This window comes from Vulpes lagopus, chromosome 4 (genome assembly GCF_018345385.1).
Source record: "Vulpes lagopus strain Blue_001 chromosome 4, ASM1834538v1, whole genome shotgun sequence".
Taxonomy (NCBI): Eukaryota; Metazoa; Chordata; class Mammalia; order Carnivora; family Canidae; genus Vulpes; species Vulpes lagopus.
This window is the reverse complement of record NC_054827.1, coordinates 60,962,945-60,981,091: the sequence shown is the minus strand read 5'-3', so window position 1 is coordinate 60,981,091 and position 18,147 is coordinate 60,962,945. Positions and strand designations below refer to the sequence as shown.

At 39.1% G+C, this 18,147-nt stretch overlaps 1 protein-coding gene across 3 annotated transcripts in view; it reads left to right on the top strand.

Moving 5' to 3' along the window:
• The window catches only part of CAMK4 (calcium/calmodulin dependent protein kinase IV), a 198,274-nt gene that overhangs the window by 121,734 nt on the left and 58,393 nt on the right, over nucleotides 1–18,147 (top strand). For all 3 annotated transcript variants that reach the window (XM_041752192.1, XM_041752191.1, XM_041752194.1), the window contains 2 exons: nucleotides 1,672–1,754; nucleotides 16,471–16,543. In XM_041752192.1, coding sequence (XP_041608126.1) covers nucleotides 1,672–1,754; nucleotides 16,471–16,543 — 156 coding nt within the window. The remainder of the gene's footprint in view (nucleotides 1–1,671; nucleotides 1,755–16,470; nucleotides 16,544–18,147) is intronic.

The window sequence follows — 18,147 nt, the reverse complement described above, 5'->3', positions numbered from 1 at the left end:
CGTCTTTGTTTTCATGCATAAAAGGATACCTAAAAATTGAGTTTTGTTTCACTCTAATAAAACACTGGCTTTTTCCTTTTGTGTGCCTATCTTATTAATATGCCATTGCTGAAAAAGTGGGTGAAGAAATGCATGGCTCTCCAAAGTCATTTCAGTCTCCTTTGAGAGGCTATCTACTTTAGAAACAGTGTGAAGATTCAAATAAATGATGTACTTGAATGGGAAAAATAAAATGTCCTCAGAAGCTCTGCTCTAGGCTACGTCCAGACAAAGGCGCTGAGGAAAAGGTCTGGCAAAAGCTTTCTTGAGCCAGTGAAGTGAAGAGAACAAAATCATTTTCCAGGCCATAACTTGAATTGAGCCAACTACTTAAAGAAAATATTTTACTCGTTTCTTTGAGAAAGTCGTAGTGTCCAGGAGGATGACTAATCTGCAATGCTTAGGCTTAAAGCAAAGTACTTAAGATGTAATATACGGGTTAGCAATGCAGTCAGCTATAAGTCATGGAAACTGGAATATGGCAGTCTAGACGAACACTTTATGTGACAGTCAGAAGGCAGGCAGTTGGTAGCATTGCGTCAGCTCCTCGGTGGGTGATGCCATTCAGGGCCTAAACGTCTTCCCCCCTCAATGCTTTTCCTTTGTGGTCCTCAAGGGCCGCTCCACAGTCTTCACAAGTTGTCAGCCCATACCCTAGACAGAAAGAATTGGAAAGGCCTCGCCAACAATGTGATGAGAAGAATAGAGGCTTTTCCAGAATTTCCAGCTACAGCAGAATTCTCTCCAGACTTTATTAGCCGGAGCTGGCCACAAGATCATCACTCTTCACTGCACGGAGACTGGAAAATTGGGGAGGAGGATTATCGTAAACAGCTTAAACCAATCACAATCCATAATGTGAGGCTGGGTACTTTACTTCCCTAAACAAAATCCATTTGCAGTAAAGAGCTTTGGTAAGCAATAAGCAAAATGGCACCAAAAAATCACCACTTTTACATTATCCATCTTTTTCTTTCAGTGAAAAGCCAATGTGGATTTTTTCTCAAATGCAGATCAGTCCTGGTCACTAAATTTTTAGATATATTGAGGAAAATATTCAAAATTGAATGGATTTTCTGAATGTGATGAAAACCCTGTTACAGTCCATCAAATCCCTACCATCACTACTTTTCTGAGGATCCCTGCATCTGCTGGCAACATTTTTGCTATTGAGAGATATCCTTTCCATACAGACGGACTTTAACCTGGTCCCTCCTGTTCTGGCTTAGGGCTATAATTCCAAGTTCCTTTTGAGGAGAAAGAGGCATTTGCATCACTAGTAACCATGATGCTTTCAAATGGCTCAAGTTTTCTTTGCTTGCTTTTGCTTTTTAATTCTGAAGCAATTCAGAAATTGTGATGTTTTGGCAAAATTTAGGAAGTGTTTCTAAGGCAGGTATCTTTCAGCTGTGAAAAGGAAAAAATATAAAAACTCAAAAGGGTCTTTAAGAAATGAGATAACTGATACAAATAACCAGAGAGTGACAGATGGCTGCTTGTTACCTGGATGTGGAACCTTTATTGACGATCCAAAGTATTACTGTTACAAAGAGTGTTGTTTAGTCATGGCATTAGCTTTTCCTAGAAAAATGAAAATAAGGAACTTATGTATTTTTTAATATCTTTCCCCAGATAAAACTTAAAGAGATATTTGAAACCCCTACAGAAATCAGTCTGGTCCTAGAACTGGTCACGGGAGGAGAACTATTTGACAGGTGAGTTGGTCCTAGAAATCTAACCAGAGAAAGGTTATGCTTCCAGGCATCAAAAAGTACCAAAGGGAAATTTCTCCTGCCAATTTTCATAATGACACATCATACTACTTGATAAGTTCTACTAAAATAAATCATAAGAGGAATACACAATGGAGAGAGAGTGTTAGTTGATATGATATGGGTAGGTGAAATTTTGCCTTGCTTAGTAAAACACGAAACACTGTAGTATCAGTTTACTTTAGCAAATATTTACTTTTCCAATAAAAACAGATTTCTAAAGTCATTCTAAATTTAAACTAAATAGTAGCATTTATGAGAATATTTCATGATAAAATATTTGATGAAATTTATAGAAAGTTAAAGGTGTAGTAGTATTCTCTGTTATGATCCAAAAGCTCATAAAAATCAATATTCTTCAAATAATTATTTTTAGGCCTATGTTCTCTATTAAGTCGTTCTGAGTTCCAAGATGCAGAGTAAAACGTGTTCTGTTAGGACCAGTTATAACCAGCTTTAGTTGTCTGATCATATGCTCATCACTCAAGGCAGAGTTTGAGGACGGTGGGGAGTATGCCTGAAAATCTGGTAGAGCACAGTATAGGCAAACAATATGTACAAGAGACACAACCGTCACGTTTCTGTAGCTTTCCCATCTTCCTTGTTGTCCCAGGAGAATTCCCTGTTTACCTTGATGGACCCCTAGGAGCCCTTTTCTGTGCTCATCGGGGTAATCAAAAAAGATTGGAACTGGAAGAAGACAAAGTGACTAAGGAGGTACATATTGGAAATGGTTAGAAACTGTGTGCTGATACAAGCTTCAAGTTGGTTAAGAATGGGTTAAGAGAGAAGTGGGCTGCAGAGAGAAGACGGGAAAGATTGAAGGACTGCGATGAAGCCTGAGTGCCTGGAGCACAGTAAATTCTCAATGATGTTTGCTGAAAGAATGAGCACCGCTCTACTGAATGGACTCAGGAGAGAGAGTCTGCAGGGGATAGGGTTAGAGCATGCTAGGAAAGGAGGAAAGGAGCACCCCTCCCCATCCGCCCCCCTTCAAAGGTATTCATGATGGTTTTCAAAGGTTCTGTTTGTTTTTATTGTTACCCAGTGTAGATTTGGATCTTCAGATCGCAAGGAGTAAAATGGTCCAGTTTGATCGGAGCTACATATGTATCTTCAACAGATAGACGGTTTTGTTCATACATACATTGACATTTTCTTAGAACAAGTTATGTGAATTATCAGACTTTAAAAACTGTAACATTGGGGATCCCTGGGTGGCTCAGCGGTTTGGCGCCTGCCTTCAGCCCAGGGCGTGATCCTGGAGACCCGGGATGGAGTCCCACGTTGGGCTCCCTGCATGGAGCCTGCTTCTCCCTCTGCCTGTGTCTCTGCCTCTCTCTCTCTGTGTCTCTCATGAATAAATAAATAAAATCTTAAAAAAAAAAAAAAAGAATAGTAACTAAGAAAGTAGCATGCAAAAATGCTAAAAAAAAATAACATTTTAACTCTATCCATACTTTTTTTTAATAGATTATATTTTATTTATTCATAGAGACAGAGAGAGAGAGAGAGAGAGAGAGAGAGAGAGAGAGGCAGAGACACAGGCAGAGGGAGAAGCAGGCACCACACAGAGAGCCTGACGTGGGACTTGATCCCCGGTCTCCAGGATCACGCCCTGAGCTGCAGGCGGCGCTAAACCGCTGCGCCACCGGGGCTGCCCTTAACTTTATCCATACTTGACAAATAAAAACTTCCCAACTTTGGGAAGTGAATATCAGTAGCCTAAAGACATGCACTTCTTGTGGCAGTTCGGTAGTCGTTTGAATTCATGGTTCAAAGTCTTGACTTAAAGGCAAATACTTAACCTAGAGAGATTTGCTTACCTTTCTGAAACTCAGAACAAATTTGAAGTGATTCTATGCTGCTAGGGAAGCTTAGACACTCTGATCCACCGTAAGAATAGTCTTGTTCTAAGACCATCATGTTATGTTCCCTTATGGTTAGTGAAGACTTAGAAGAGTCTAATTTACTTAAATGTTACCAGAATTGGCCAAAATGGCTTCTTTTTCAACAACTCTATAGCTAACTCTTTCATAGACATGTTATATAGTTATGCCTTTGGAGCCGTGAGGTCTCTCTAAGAACTAACATATTTCTCTGCTAATTACAGTCTATTGGAGACAAATACCATATTCTTCCATTGTAAATAACTGCAGGACAGGAATGTCACACCAAAGCCATCATCTACCAATAGCATTTACTATTTACCTACTCACCTCTATTTGTTTGAATTATTTTGGAAGAAAGTCTCTTTCCATCCCTCTCCAACCCTTCTATTTCATGAAAAGATTCTTATTCTCTCATCTTGTAGTTTAGTTGATATAACGGAACAGGTAAAAATGAAAAACTAAATACTGTTGATAAATTTCATTTACAGAGATAAATGGATGAAATATTCAGATTTAACAGAAGACATAAAGAATGGCAGACAGCCAGTAAAGCACTCAATCACTTATAAACTCTTAGTGGTCTTAGATCATAGACTTTATTCCTCCCGAATGTTATTATCCACTTATCTGTTGCAATATCTGAGATGGATTTGGTTTCTCCATTAGGTTATTTAATTCTATAGTTGTCTTTAAAATTGTATCAAGCTGAAAATATGTCCTGCATTATTATCCATGTATTGCTTTCGTTCTTGAGGGTTAAAAATCATAATATGGTCCCTTTTTCCTGTACTTAGGTCAAAACCAAATTCATTTAATTGTGATGATCAAAATTCATTCCTGTTTGAATGATGACGTTAATTGTTTCTAATGAAATAATGGAGCAATTGATGAAGAAATAATTATGTTCGTCTAATATAGTCAAAATGGTTGTATTTTATTAGCAAAAAATCTATTCCATGGTGCTTCTAAAAAACTAAGCATAGTAAAAATCCAAGTGGAATCTGCTGTTTCATGTAGAATATAAATAGGAAAGTGCATAGGACAATTGATTAACATTTTTGGAATAAAGCCAGTGATTATTTTGTGTCCAAGAAAAGCTCCACAGGTTTTCTGTTTCATCCTTCTCAATCTCAACATAATTCTTAGAAATTCACTGCATTTTTTTAGTGGCCATAATGTGAGGTTGTTTGCCTTAAGAATAAATTTTCTTTTCTTTCTTTTATTCCAGAAAACAATTATATTTTATTATATTTTATTATTTATTTATTTATTTATTTATTTATTTATTTATTTATTTTTGTTTTTTATTGGAGTTCAATTTGCCAACATACAGCATAACATCCAGTGCTCATCCCATCAAGTGCCCCCCTCAGTGCCTGTCACCCAGTCACCCCCACCCCCCGCCCACCTCCCTTTCCACCACCCCTTGTTCGTTTCCCAGAGTTAGGAGTCTCTCATGTTCTGTCTCCCTCTCTGATATTTCCCACTCATTTTCTCTCTTTTCCCCTCTATTCCTTTTCACTATTTTTTATATTCCCCAAATGAATGAGACCATATAATGTTTGTCCTTCTCCGATTGACTTATTTCACTCAGCATAATACCCTCCAGTTCCATCCACGTCAAAGCAAATGGTGGGTATTTGTCGTTTCTAATGGCTGAGGAATATCCCATTGTATACAGAGACCACATCTTTATCCATCATCTGTCGATGGACACCAAGGCTCCTTCCACAGTTTGGCTGTTGTGGACATTGCTGCTATAAACATCAGGGTGCAGGGGGCCCGGCGTTTCACTGCATCTGTATCTTTGGGGTAAATCCCCAGCAGTGCAGTTGCTGGGCCATAGGGCAGGTCTATTTTTAACTCTTTGAGGAACCTCCACACAGTTTTCCAGAGTGGCTGCACCAGTTCACATTCCCACCAACAGTGTAAGAGGGTTCCCCTTTCTCTGCATCCTTTCCAACATTTGTGGTTTCCTGCCTTGTTAATGTTCCCCATTCTCACTGGTGTGAGGTGGTATCTCATTGTGGTTTTGATTTGTATTTCCCTGATGGCCAGTGATGCGGACCATTTTCTCATGTGCTTGTTGGCCACGTGTATGTCTTTGGTGAAATTTCTGTTCATGACTTTTGCCCATTTCATGATGGATTGTTTGTTTCTTTGCTGTTGAATTTAATAAGTTCTTTATCCTTTATCTGATAAGTCATTTGCAAATATCTTCTCCCATTCTGTAGGTTGTCTTTTAGTTTTGTTGATGGTATCTTTTACTGTGCAAAAGCTTCTTCTCTTAATGAAGTCCCAATAGTTCATTTTTGCTTCTGTTTCTCTTGCCTTCATGGATGTATCTTGCAAGAAGTTGCTGTGGCCGAGTTCAAAAAGGGTGTTGCCTGTGTTCTCCTCTAGGATTTTGATGGAATCTTGTCTCACATTAAGATCTTTTATCCATTTTGAGTTTATCTTTGTGTCTGGTGTAAGAGAATGGTCCAGTTTCATTCTTCTGCGTGTGGCTGTCCAATTTTCCCAGCACCGTTTATTGAAGAGACTGTCTTTTTTCCAGTGGATGGTCTCTCCTCCTTTGTCGAATATTAGTTGACCATAAAGTTAAAAGTCCACTTCTGGATTCTCTACTCTGTTCCATTGATCTATGTGTCTATTTTTTTTTATGTGTCTATTTTTGTGCCAGTACCACACTGTCTTAATGACCACAGCTTTGTAGTACAACCTGAAATCTGGCATTGTGATGCCCCCAGCTATGGTTTTCTTTTTTAATATTCCCGTGGCTATTCGGGGTCTTTTTTGATTCCACACAAATCTTAAGATAATTTGTTCCAACTCTCTGAAGAAAGTCCATGGTATTTTGATAGGGATTGCATTAAATGTGTAAATTGCCCTGGGTAGCATGGACAGTTTCACAATATTAATTATTCCAATCCGTGAGCATGGAATATTTTTCCATCTCTTTGTGTCTTCCTCAATTTCTTTCAGAAGTGTTCTATAGTTTTTAGGGTATAGATTCTTTACCTCTTTGGTTAGGTTTATTCCTAGGTATCTTAAGCTTTTGGGTGCAATTGTAAATGGGAATGACTCCTTAATTTCTCTTTCTTCAGTCTCATTATTAGTGCATAGAAATGCCACTGACTTCTGGGCATTGATTTTGTATCCTGTCACACTGCCGAATTGCTGTGTGAGTTCTAGCAATCTTGTGGTGGAGTCTTTTGGGTTTTCTATGTAGAGTATCATGTCATCTGCGGAGAGGGAGAGTTTGACTTCTTCTTTGCCAATTTGAATGCCTTTCATTTCTTTTTGTTTCCTGATTGCTGAGGCCGGGACTTCCAGTACTATGTTGAATAGCAGTGGTGGGAGTGGGCATCCCTGTCTTGTTCCTGATCTTAGGGGAAAGGCTCCCAGTGCTTCCCCGCTGAGAGTTATATTTGCTGTGGGCTTTTCGTAGATGGCTTTTAAGATGCGAGGAATGTTCCCTCTATCCCTACACTCTGAAGAGTTTTGATCGGGAATGGATGCTGTATTTTGTCAAATGCTTTATCTGCATCTAATGAGAGGATCATATGGTTCTTGTTTTTTCTCTTGCTGATATGATCAATCACATTGATTGCTTTACAAGTGTTGAACCAGCCTTGCATCCCAGGGATAAATCCCACTTGGTCATGGTGAATAGTCTTCTTAATGTATTGTTGGCTCCTATTGGCTAGTATCTTGTTGAGAATTCTTGCATCCATGTTCATCAGGGATATTGGTCTATAATTTTTCTTTTTGGTGGGGTCTTTGGTTTTGGAATTAAGGTGATGCTGGCCTCATAGAATGAGTTTGGAAGTATTCTATCCCTTTCTATCTTTCCAAACAGCTTTAGTAGAATAGGTATGGTTTCTTCTTTAAATGTTTGCTAGAATTCCCCTGGGAAGCCATCTGGCCCTGGACTTTTGTGTCTTGGGAGGTTTTTGATGGCTGCTTCAATTTCCTCCTTGGTTATCGGCCTGTTCAGGTTTTCTATTTCTTCCTGTTCCAGTTTTGGTACTTTGTGGTTTTCCAGAAATATGTTCATTTCTTCTAGATTGCCTAATTTTATTGGCATATAGCTGCTCATAATATGTTTTTAAAATCGTTTGTATTTCCTAACAATTATATTTTAAAGCAGCTAATTTAGCAGTATCGTTACACTCTTCCAATTAAATTTTTGAAGAGGTATTTTTTTCCTGATTTCTGTCTTACTCCAATATCAGAATATATTGTGAATGTTTATATTGTGTTTTTTTTTTCCTGTTTTCTACTTGGGTTTTTGCTTGCCTGATTATGCTTGTTCAAATGCCAAACATTATGTATAAAACATATTGGAATATGAGGCTTTAAATATGTAACCTTCCAAAAAAGTGTATTTTCTTTTGCAGGCAGTTAAGGTAAGGAGCAGATCACTTTAGTCCAACAGATATTGGGTTGATTCAAAGCTGGGCTTCCTGAAGGCAGATCTATTTCTTGTCAACTCTTATTCATAGGGTTTTGCTCTTTAAGGGTTCCAATTTAAGTCAGGAGATTGTTCCAGGGCCTCCTTTCTTGACAGACCCTAAATGCCAACTTCTGTTCTCTCCATCCTGTGAGATGGCCAGAAGCTTTGTTCATCTTCTCAGCCTGTTAGCTACTGATGTCGAGTCAATAAATGCCTCAGTCAAAGCCTTTAAAGGGAAAACAGAGGCATCACATGTTAGGTTTGCTTTGCTGGGTTTTTCTTGGCTCCTGAAGCCTTTACTTCCTTGGTAAACTCTCTGATGTCTTCAAATATATTTTTAAACAATATTTTATTTAGCTTGTTTTCATTGTTCTTGCCTGGAAGCTTGTCTACCCCACTGTTGCTGAGAACAAAAAAATCAATATATGGGGTTTTAAAAGTCCTTTCCCAGACCCTAGTGTATTTTCCTCTTTTATAGCAACGCTTTGGGGTAAAGAAGATGAAAAACCATTGCCCCCACTTTTACAGAGATGGCAGCTGAGAATGAGGAAAGGTAAATGATGTTCCCAAATCAGGCAGCCAGTCTGTCTTCTGGTCTAGCCCTGCTAGACCAGTTTTCCAAACTGAAAATACTCTTTTAAAAACTACAAGTGGTCAATAAGCAAGAGAAGTAGTGGTTATATTTGGGGACTGTGCATTTAGCCTAGTAATCACCTGACAGCGGGACTATGTCTCCTTTTATATGGAATTTCTAGAAGGGTCAAATCTATAGAAACAGCAAAGCTGTGATTGCTTAGGGCTGGGAGAGTGTTGGGGAAGGGGAGCCTGTAAGAGGTTCAGACTTGTTAGGCTCTATTTTAACAGTATTGTTGTAGAACAGAAATTTATCCACTAACTATGGCTGGGAGACAATGGACCACTTGAGGGAAGAAGTAGTGAGGTTTGTTAAGTGGGAATGTGAAAACAAGCTAGGCAAGAGTAACGATTTTTGAGGAACTCTGAGGGTCTCCTGAGGCTGGAGGTTGGACGTTTTTAGCGTCTGGTCCATGGTATTTCACACTGCTAGCTAACCCTCTCCATGTCCTTCATGTGGCATGACATCACCTCTTTTCCCTTGGATTTTATTCGGCCTTTTCAGTTTCCTCCTCCTTGATCTCTTTCCTGAGTTCCGCTTCCTCTTTCCATCCTTTAAGTGTCGCCCTTCCCTAAAGTTCTTCCCACATTCCCTGTGGGTAAGTTGGACACTCTCCTGTGGCTTCAGCCACGCTGCTGGCTGCTGTCTCAGCGGAGATGAAAACTTTATTTTAAACAGTCTGCTAGACATTTCCACCTTTACATCCCATGGGCACTTCTAGATCAGTGTCTCCTCAGGCCCTCCCTCAGTCCTGCTTCGTCCTCCTAACTCCCTGAGCTGACTTAGCTTATCTGAGCTGGTCCGCACTGAACTCTCCCTCTTCCTCTCACTTCCCAGCCCCTTTCCCGTGACTCTTTCTCTGAGCAGCCTTCAGACCATTCTCTCTCCCCTTTCCCACTGCTTATGGCTTTTGAGTCTTCACATTCACTTTTCCATTGCAACAGACTCCTAACTGGCATTAGTTTCCCTGTCTGCCATCCATCTCTGTTTAAAGCACTGATTATCTGATCAGGTCAGCCCAAAAGTCTACTCCCCAAAACTTAGTTCTCTTAAACATGACAAACAAAACAACTCAGTCTGGCCTCACCCGACTCTTCTGGCTTCACCACCCACCTTTATTTCCTTCTCACCATCACATTAACCATAGCACATTGCTGTGACCCTCAAGAAGTTCCTAGTCTAGAACAGGAAAGGAAAAGTGTGATACGGCCCCTAATATTGCTTTTTAATACCACCATCATTTCCCAAAGATGTGTTAGGGCTTGCAGGGGCAACCACAATATCACAAGATATGAGGACAAGGAACTAAAAAGGAAATAAAAATAAGAGGCAGTACACAAAAGACATATATCATAAGATACTTTATATTTCTGAGAGGTTGGCCACAGATTTGGCTGTAGGTCTTCATGTGGGAATAACATGTGCTATCATTGGGACATAAACATAGTACTTTGGGCACAAAATCAAGGTATCTTCTAAGGCAGAAATGGCTTCAGGGTAGAATAGAATCTTTGAGCTGAATTTTACGTGAGACATCAAAAATTATTAGCTAAAGGGTAGAGGGGAATGAAATGAGAAAGGGCAGTGAATGAAGCTTATAAAGGAGTGGTGGATTGACACAGGGCATAGCAGAATTCACTTTATACGTACACCAGCATGTCGTGTGCTGGCAGCCCTTAAGCCTTGGTTCCTGAAACTCCTCTGTCATTTGATCCTTCAAGTGCACATTGTCATCAGACCAGTGCCTTTCTTGCAAAAACCTACAGTCCTCCAATAGCGCCTCCATTAGAGAAAAAGCTGTCATTGGTGGGGGGAGCAGTAGGGCTCCTAATCTGCGTGCCAGGAAGTCTGAGGGCCTCAGGACATGATCATATTAGAGCTCTTCAGCTGCATCGCTGGTGCTAACTGCCCGGCTGGAGACGTGCTCAATTCAATTTGCAGCAATTAAGGTGACAGCAACAAATGCACAAAAGTCATATTTTCCAACAGATCCGTGGAGAGAAATAGGCATTGCCTGTGCTTTTTTATCCTGCAATTTTAAAATGATGAGAAGGAAAATAGTCCCAACTGTGGGGGAGAGGAGCATGCGCACCCACACAGCAAACAGTGGCAGTAAAAAGCACCTTCTGGGCCTAAGAAAGCCTGTGGAAGTCGGAGAATCACAGCCTGGGAACACGTCCCCCGTGCACTTTCTTCCCAGGTCTGTGGAGGTCGGCTAGGCCTGTTAGTGACGGAGGGCCCTGGCAAATGGAGATCCCAGGGTAGCCTTTTGGGTCCTGTTGTGATTAAAATCCTAGGAAAGATTTTGTTTTTAGCCCTGAGTCTTCTAGCCCAGTTCACAATGGAATGATGAGAAATCTTGCCGCATAGCTGCAAACTTCATGGCCCTGGGCCTTTGAAAACTATCTTAAGATGCTGATAACATCCGAACTGCTTTCTTATTATTTTATAGAGCATGAAAAGGAAATTAGTTTGCTAAATCTGAGGAGAAATAGAGCAGTAAATATGTTTAAACATAAAAACCAAAACTATCAACCAAAATTATCCAATTTCTACAGTTCTAAAACATATACAATGATTGAATATTTCATTGTTTCTAAAAATTGAAGGCACTAGTATATTTTGTATAAAGCTGTAAATCCTTGACTATATATACATGGCAACTTTTTTTTAATTCCAGCTAAATTTTATGTAGAAATTGTTATGTGTTGCCTTATGAAACAAATGCTGTATTTTGCTAATTTGAATCACTTTGATTTTATTCAAAATAAGTTTCTAAAAAGATCATGTTATTACAATAATATCTAGATACTATGAATGATTCCTAAGACCAACAATAACCTTTCTACTTGTTGCATTTTGCTTTGGGAAGCATCTGTACGGCTGCTCTCCCTCTGGATCGATAGCCAGTGTGCTTGTGGTGAGCATCACTTCCCAGTCCAGTGCTTTGTTCCCTATGAGAAGGAACCCAGGCAAAGGAGTTGTTCAACCATCCAACATCTGAAATTTCTCTGGCACTCATTTACTTGGCACTTAGTATTGATTCTACAAATATTTATTGACTGCCTACTATGAGCAGTGTTTGGAGCTAGGCCCTGTGGGTAATCGAAACAACAATCTAGTGAGAAGACTAAGAATTTTCTCACAATGACCTGCAGAAGGCATTGGCCAAACATACCTACTGTAGTCATGCCTAAATGAAAAAGATTGCAAGACTTCATTTTCCTTTGCTTGGTTACTGATGTCTTCACTTGCTGTCCTAGCTGTCGATTATAAACCTGAATTTGCAACTTGTGAAGTTCACTGTAACTGATCTTTCTAGTCAGCCACGCATGGCCTGAGTGGTAGTTCAGCTGATAAAATAATTAAAGTTGAATGTCTGAGTTCCAGAAACCTGCCTTTGTGATGCTCTGATGAACAAATGAACTGGGAACAAAATTCCTTTGGGCAGAAGGAGCCTGGTAGAGACGCAGTTAAATTCTGATAGTAGGGCCATGCTGTGGCAAACAGAGCTCATGGGGATGGGGTGGGGAAGGCACCCGCATTCTGTGTTCCTGTCTGCTCTAGGGCATCTCTGACAATAGAATTTATAACTCTTTTGACTTTACAGACCTTAGTAAGACATATATTACATCTATGGTGATGTTTTTGTTAATAATTTCTGTACTATCTGGGGCAGGACCCAAACAGTATTCTTTATAGATTTCAGGAAGTACCTGGTTCATGTTAGACAGAAATATTGATTGGCCATCACTACACCATCCACAGTCCCTAATTCTCACTGTAGTATTGGTTCTTTTACTTGGAGCAATCTCCTTCCCCTCCAGTCCCTGCTCCTCCACACCTATCCCACCCTTTCTGCACTTGGAAACTTCTGTACCCCCTTGAGATCTGAGCTGAGATATCAGCTACCTCTGGAATCCCTTTCCCACCCTGTGCGGCCTCCACAATAGATCACTGGCCCTCTCTGTGAGCTCTCAGGTCATTTTCTAATACCTCTGTCACAGCAGGTAGCACAGTGTGTTGATGGTTTTCTGGTTCACTACTAAATGCCCAGCCTATAACAGTCATTCCATAATATTTATTGAATAAATGAATGAATGGACATATTTATTAGAATGTATCCTTTTTATTAATAGATGAAATATTTTATTAATTTAACTTATATTGTGGAAAATTAGTGAGATTTCCATTAACTATTCTTATACTTACTGTTCTTCCTTCTATCCTACCTGAAAACAGATCCCAAGAAAATTCACTCCTTTATCCAGCTAGTCTCTAAATTTTCACTCACAAGGCCACATTCTGAACACAAGCACTAATTCTAATTGTACCCAAAGGAAAATGCGTGTACATCATATTTAGGCCAAAACTTGAGAAGTGATAATAAATCAAAATACAGAGAAGCACTGCCTGTATTCCAGTGTGTGAAGCACTGCTCCTTTAAGAGGTAGGGATGTTTGTAAGAACTCATGACAAAGAGGATTTCTCATCAGGGAGGCTGTCCGTGGTTGTGCAGGTTGGCTCTGAACAACCCCAAGGAGTAGCACTCAACAAAGACTAAGCCATCAGTAGCACCCCCTAGAGAGGTACCACGAAGTGGTTGTGAGAAAGCTCTAGCCTTGGTGAGTGGATATCGGGGAAATCGACACTGATTTTCACAGGCCAGGAGGTAGCTGATTTTTATCCTCCTCTGAGAAGAATGGGATGTAGAAATAAAGTTAACTATCAACTCTTCTTTTCCACCATCTTTGTAACAACTCTTCTCCTTTAACAGGACTGGAGAAAGCCAAGCTGCTGAGAGTGCAGGTGCCACACACAGAAGAGACACTAATTACATTTGAGTTGGTTCATGGACGTACCACAAAATCCACATTTAGAACAAAATGCAGAGGCTGATGTAATGGTAGCCAAAGTTCTCGACTTACCCTGACACAGTCGTCCTTCTTTTCCTCTTCTCTCGTGCTTAATTTTTACATGTTCAGAAAGTATAGTACAAGTAATTACTTCAATTAAACTTTTAATAAGTAGACATCATAACTTAATTATAAATTGGAGGAATGTGTAATCTTGTAAGGAAATATTGTATGAAAATTGATTTTCAAGAACCAGTTAATATTGACTTCCTGAATATTGTAATCTACTTTCACATTTTATTTGAAATATGATACTTAACAGGTATCCAATAAATAAAAAGGTGAGGAAGGATGTTCCACCTTTCATCCTTTGAAAAGATGAGTTTGTGTTTCTTTACAATGCTCTGAATAATTGCATAGAAAATATAGTTGGAATTTTTGCATCAGTATGGTTTTTTTGAATCTTAATAATTATGGTCATTTAAGGTATCTTCTTATGTATTATTTATTTTATATCTGCTTTTTTCTGCTTTTCCTCATCATCCATCCCCTATTTTGGAAATATTTTCTAGATTTTTAAATCCAGCTTTTAACACCAGCTACTTCAAGAATTTACAACTTTTTACAACATATAAAAAAAAAAGGAAGATATTTTCTGAAAAATAAATGTGCTACTTAAGATATTAACAGTCTAAAAATTTCAGTGCAAAACCACAAAAATTGTTGAAGTTTTGTGTCTTATATGTTTTGAATTTACCTTTTATTCAGACCTGTTTTCACCATAAACTTTTTGTCAGTTGAAAGCACCTTATGCAAGTTGGTAATCTTCAGTGCTATCAAAAATGTTTTTTCTTGAACTTTTGGGAAGATAGAAACAGCAACAATGTGGTTTTCCTGTCTTTCCAAATATCCCTATAAGAATAGACAGAGAAACTAGGACAGAAAAAACAAAAACTCACAGACAGTATCTAACAAAACCAGGTGACAAGGTTCCCTGTGAAGCCTAGAAAACAAGTGAATGAGGACAAACTAATGATAATTGCAAGAGCCACGTGGTATTAGCATCTATGTTACAGGAAGCAAGAGGACGTTGATGAACCTAAGACTAGGAGAACACTTAAATCTCCAAAGCCTCCAAATCACTGAGAAGCAGAATGGGCCAATACAAGAGCAGCTGAAACTGTGAAGGCTTTTTGCCTCCAAATTTCTGAAAAGCGCAAGGACTGTACCCATAGTAAGGTCTGAAGAGACTAATGCAGTCAGAGCCCTGTGAACTCCTGAGATTAATATCTGAAGCCCCCTTGGGTAAATTGGAGAAACTGCTGGGAAGAGACTCCAGTAACCAGAGCAGACGTGTAGAGGCAAGGGAATGAAGTTCCCGAGAGAGGAGAAGGGATCTCAGAAAACATGAGGTCATAATTTTGAATGCTTCGTGAAAATAATCTGTCAAGAACCATGAAACTAGAAAAGATATCTTGACCCATTAGTCTGTCAAAAAGGTTAAGGAAACCACCGTTGCTTACAAGTAAGCAGCAACAGACAGGTGTCTCCATTAATTGCAATGCAAAATAATTATAAGAGCACAAAAAATCAGCATCACAGGAGGATATGCCCACAAAATAGATGAAAGTATAATCTGCAAAATATTGAAGTTAGTATTACTTAATACTAAAATTAGGAAAGTCATAGGAGAAAGAACAATATAAATTGAAGGTGAAAAACTCCTAATACATATAATCGCATACCCCAAAAAAGAAAACTGAAGCAATGGAAGAAAAGAAATAAAGCATTCTGATTCAGGAAAACATTCTTGAAATTAAAATGGAAAAGACTTAAGTTAAAAGAAGGATTTCTTAAAGGAAAAGAAAGATTCCTTGTCCACATCCAGGCGTAAAGAACAAGTCATTTATTTGGAATAGAAAGTCAGTTGGAGAGAAAGGAGGAGGGCAGAAGGAGGTGATGAGGAGTTATAGGCAAAGGGAGGATAAAAGACACAGATACCAGTCAAATCATGTGGACCTTATTTGGATACAAATTCAAACAAATTTTAACATGTCCAGGATCCCCAGATGGCTCAGCGGTTTAGCACTGCCTTCGGCCCAGGGTGTGATCCTGGAGTCCCTGGATCGAGTCCCATGTTGGGCTCCCTGCATGGAGCCTGCTTCTCCCTCTGCCTGTATCTCTGCCTCTCTCTCTGTGTCTCACATAAATAAATAAATAAAATCTTTAAAAAAAAGTTTAAAAATTTTAACATGTCCAAGACAGTTGGGAATTTGAAACTCTGTGTATTTGAAAACATTAAGAAACTGTATAATGGCTTTGTAGTTAGGAGTTATAAAAGGTCCTTTATTTTTTTAGAGACAACTCTTTATTTATGAAGGAAATTGAGATGTCTGATATTTGCTTCAAAATAAAAAAAGAGGATGGTAAATAAATAATTGATTGGGTAGATAAAACACTGGCCATGAGTCAATAAATATTGAAGCTGTGTAACAATTACGTGGGATGATTTGTGGTATGTTGTCTACTTGGTATGTGTTTAACACAATTCGCAGTACAGAGTTTTAAAAGAATTTTTTTGTCCTCAGATAGGATGGAGAGTTCAAGCCTAGGCAAAATACATGCTTTCATTTTCCTAAAGACACCCAAGGTTTCTAGAGTATCAGTTCATGGAAATATCCCCCCCCCCCCCGCCCCGTGTCATGCTAACCTGTTGCAGTTGTGTAGATTTTACTTAACATTAATTCATTTAACCTCTTTTCACATCCATTCCCCCGAATGCATGTGTCTGAGAAGAATTTCCTGATTCTTTTTTTAGGATTGTGGAGAAGGGATATTATAGTGAACGAGATGCTGCAGATGCTGTTAAACAAATCCTGGAGGCAGTTGCCGTAAGTATGAAGTGACAGCACTAGTGTGACTCTTGGTAACCTTGTCCTTGTGCAGAATCATCCCTCACCATGCATGTCTGTGACCAGCCATGACATTCATAGCAAAACAGTGCGAAATGCTTGGTAGACAGTATGCTGAGTACGTTTATATTTTCTCTTGATTACTCTCACTCCGAAAGACGTGGTCCTCCTGTAAGATGCCGTCAGTCTGTTAACATAATTTCCCATTATTATGAAATCAAATCAGACTTTGGGGCTTATAGTCGTTCTCCTCTCTTTCTTTCCATTTCTTGAGTTTGTTTCTCCATTGTTTTTGTTATTCAGCAGGGAAGTGGAGGGAGGCAGAATGTGATAAATATAGATCTGGGAGCATAGGGGTTATTGATTTTTCTTTCAAGACAAGAAGTAAGAATTCAAGTAAAAATTCTGACAATTTTATTTTTTTAAATCAGAAATCCAAGTTGATGTTTTTAATGAGAACAAAGTTTTGTAAGTTAATAATGGAAATGTGTACCCATATTTACACAAAAACAGAATTTTGAGAAGCTTGTTGGATTGAATTAATAAGGAAAAATCTGCCTAGATAAGACAGACTCCACTGATGAAAACCTTCCCATAGATTTAATAGGTGCTGGAACACTTTGGTGATTCATTTATTGAATATAAAGTCAGAACAAATTATTCTCTAAACAAACAGGATGAAGCCCAAGGAAAGATATTTATCAGGGTTAAAGAGACAAATCTCTAAAATATACCTCGAGTTAAGTTATATTTTATTGTTTAGAGTCAGTTATATAAGTAAAATCATCATTCAGTATCTTGAGGAACCAGCCCACAGTAACAAAAGCGCACATCCTATGAACTTTTCCCCCAACCAAAACAGGAAGGAGGAGAGAGGGAAGAAGGGAGAGAAGGAAGGAAAGATGGAGAGACTCTGGTGTCTAACTAGCTCATCTATCATTGAGGAAAAGGGAAAACACAGTCTCCACAAAGTGCACAGGACTGCTAGAGATAGCAGATCTGGCGTCTAACCAAACCCACGATTGAGCTATCAACACCAAGTTCAATAGGCCCACTCTTTCCACATTGTTCCTTCCTGTAAAACTGTGGAGAGGATGGCCTGGAATTTTACTCTCCAGTACACAACACAGCTCCTAATCACATGAATATTGAATTTCAAATTCATCCTCTTAACCATGCCCAATATAATCACTCCATTCTAGATTTTTTGGTCAAACATAGGCTAGTCACCATCCCTGGTCTCCTGAGCTTGCTAGCTTAGGAGCTCTGCCCTTACCGTCTCTCCTCACATCCACCTTTCCAACATCAGTGGGGTCTTCTTCTACTGCCCATGAACGTAACTCTGCTTCCTACCATGCTAGGACTGCCCCTTTATTAAACAAAACAAACAAAACAAAACTTGTAGTTGCTTCCAGTTCCTGTCCTTAAATGTATATGTCTAGAATTCTCTTTTGCAGTCCCTGCTTTCATCTTGTCACTTCTGAGTTCAGTAATGGCAGTTTTATGCCTTTCTTAAATACCCATTTAAAAGCATCATTCCTCATTACCACATGCAATAGATTATCTAATTAAGTAAACGTGCT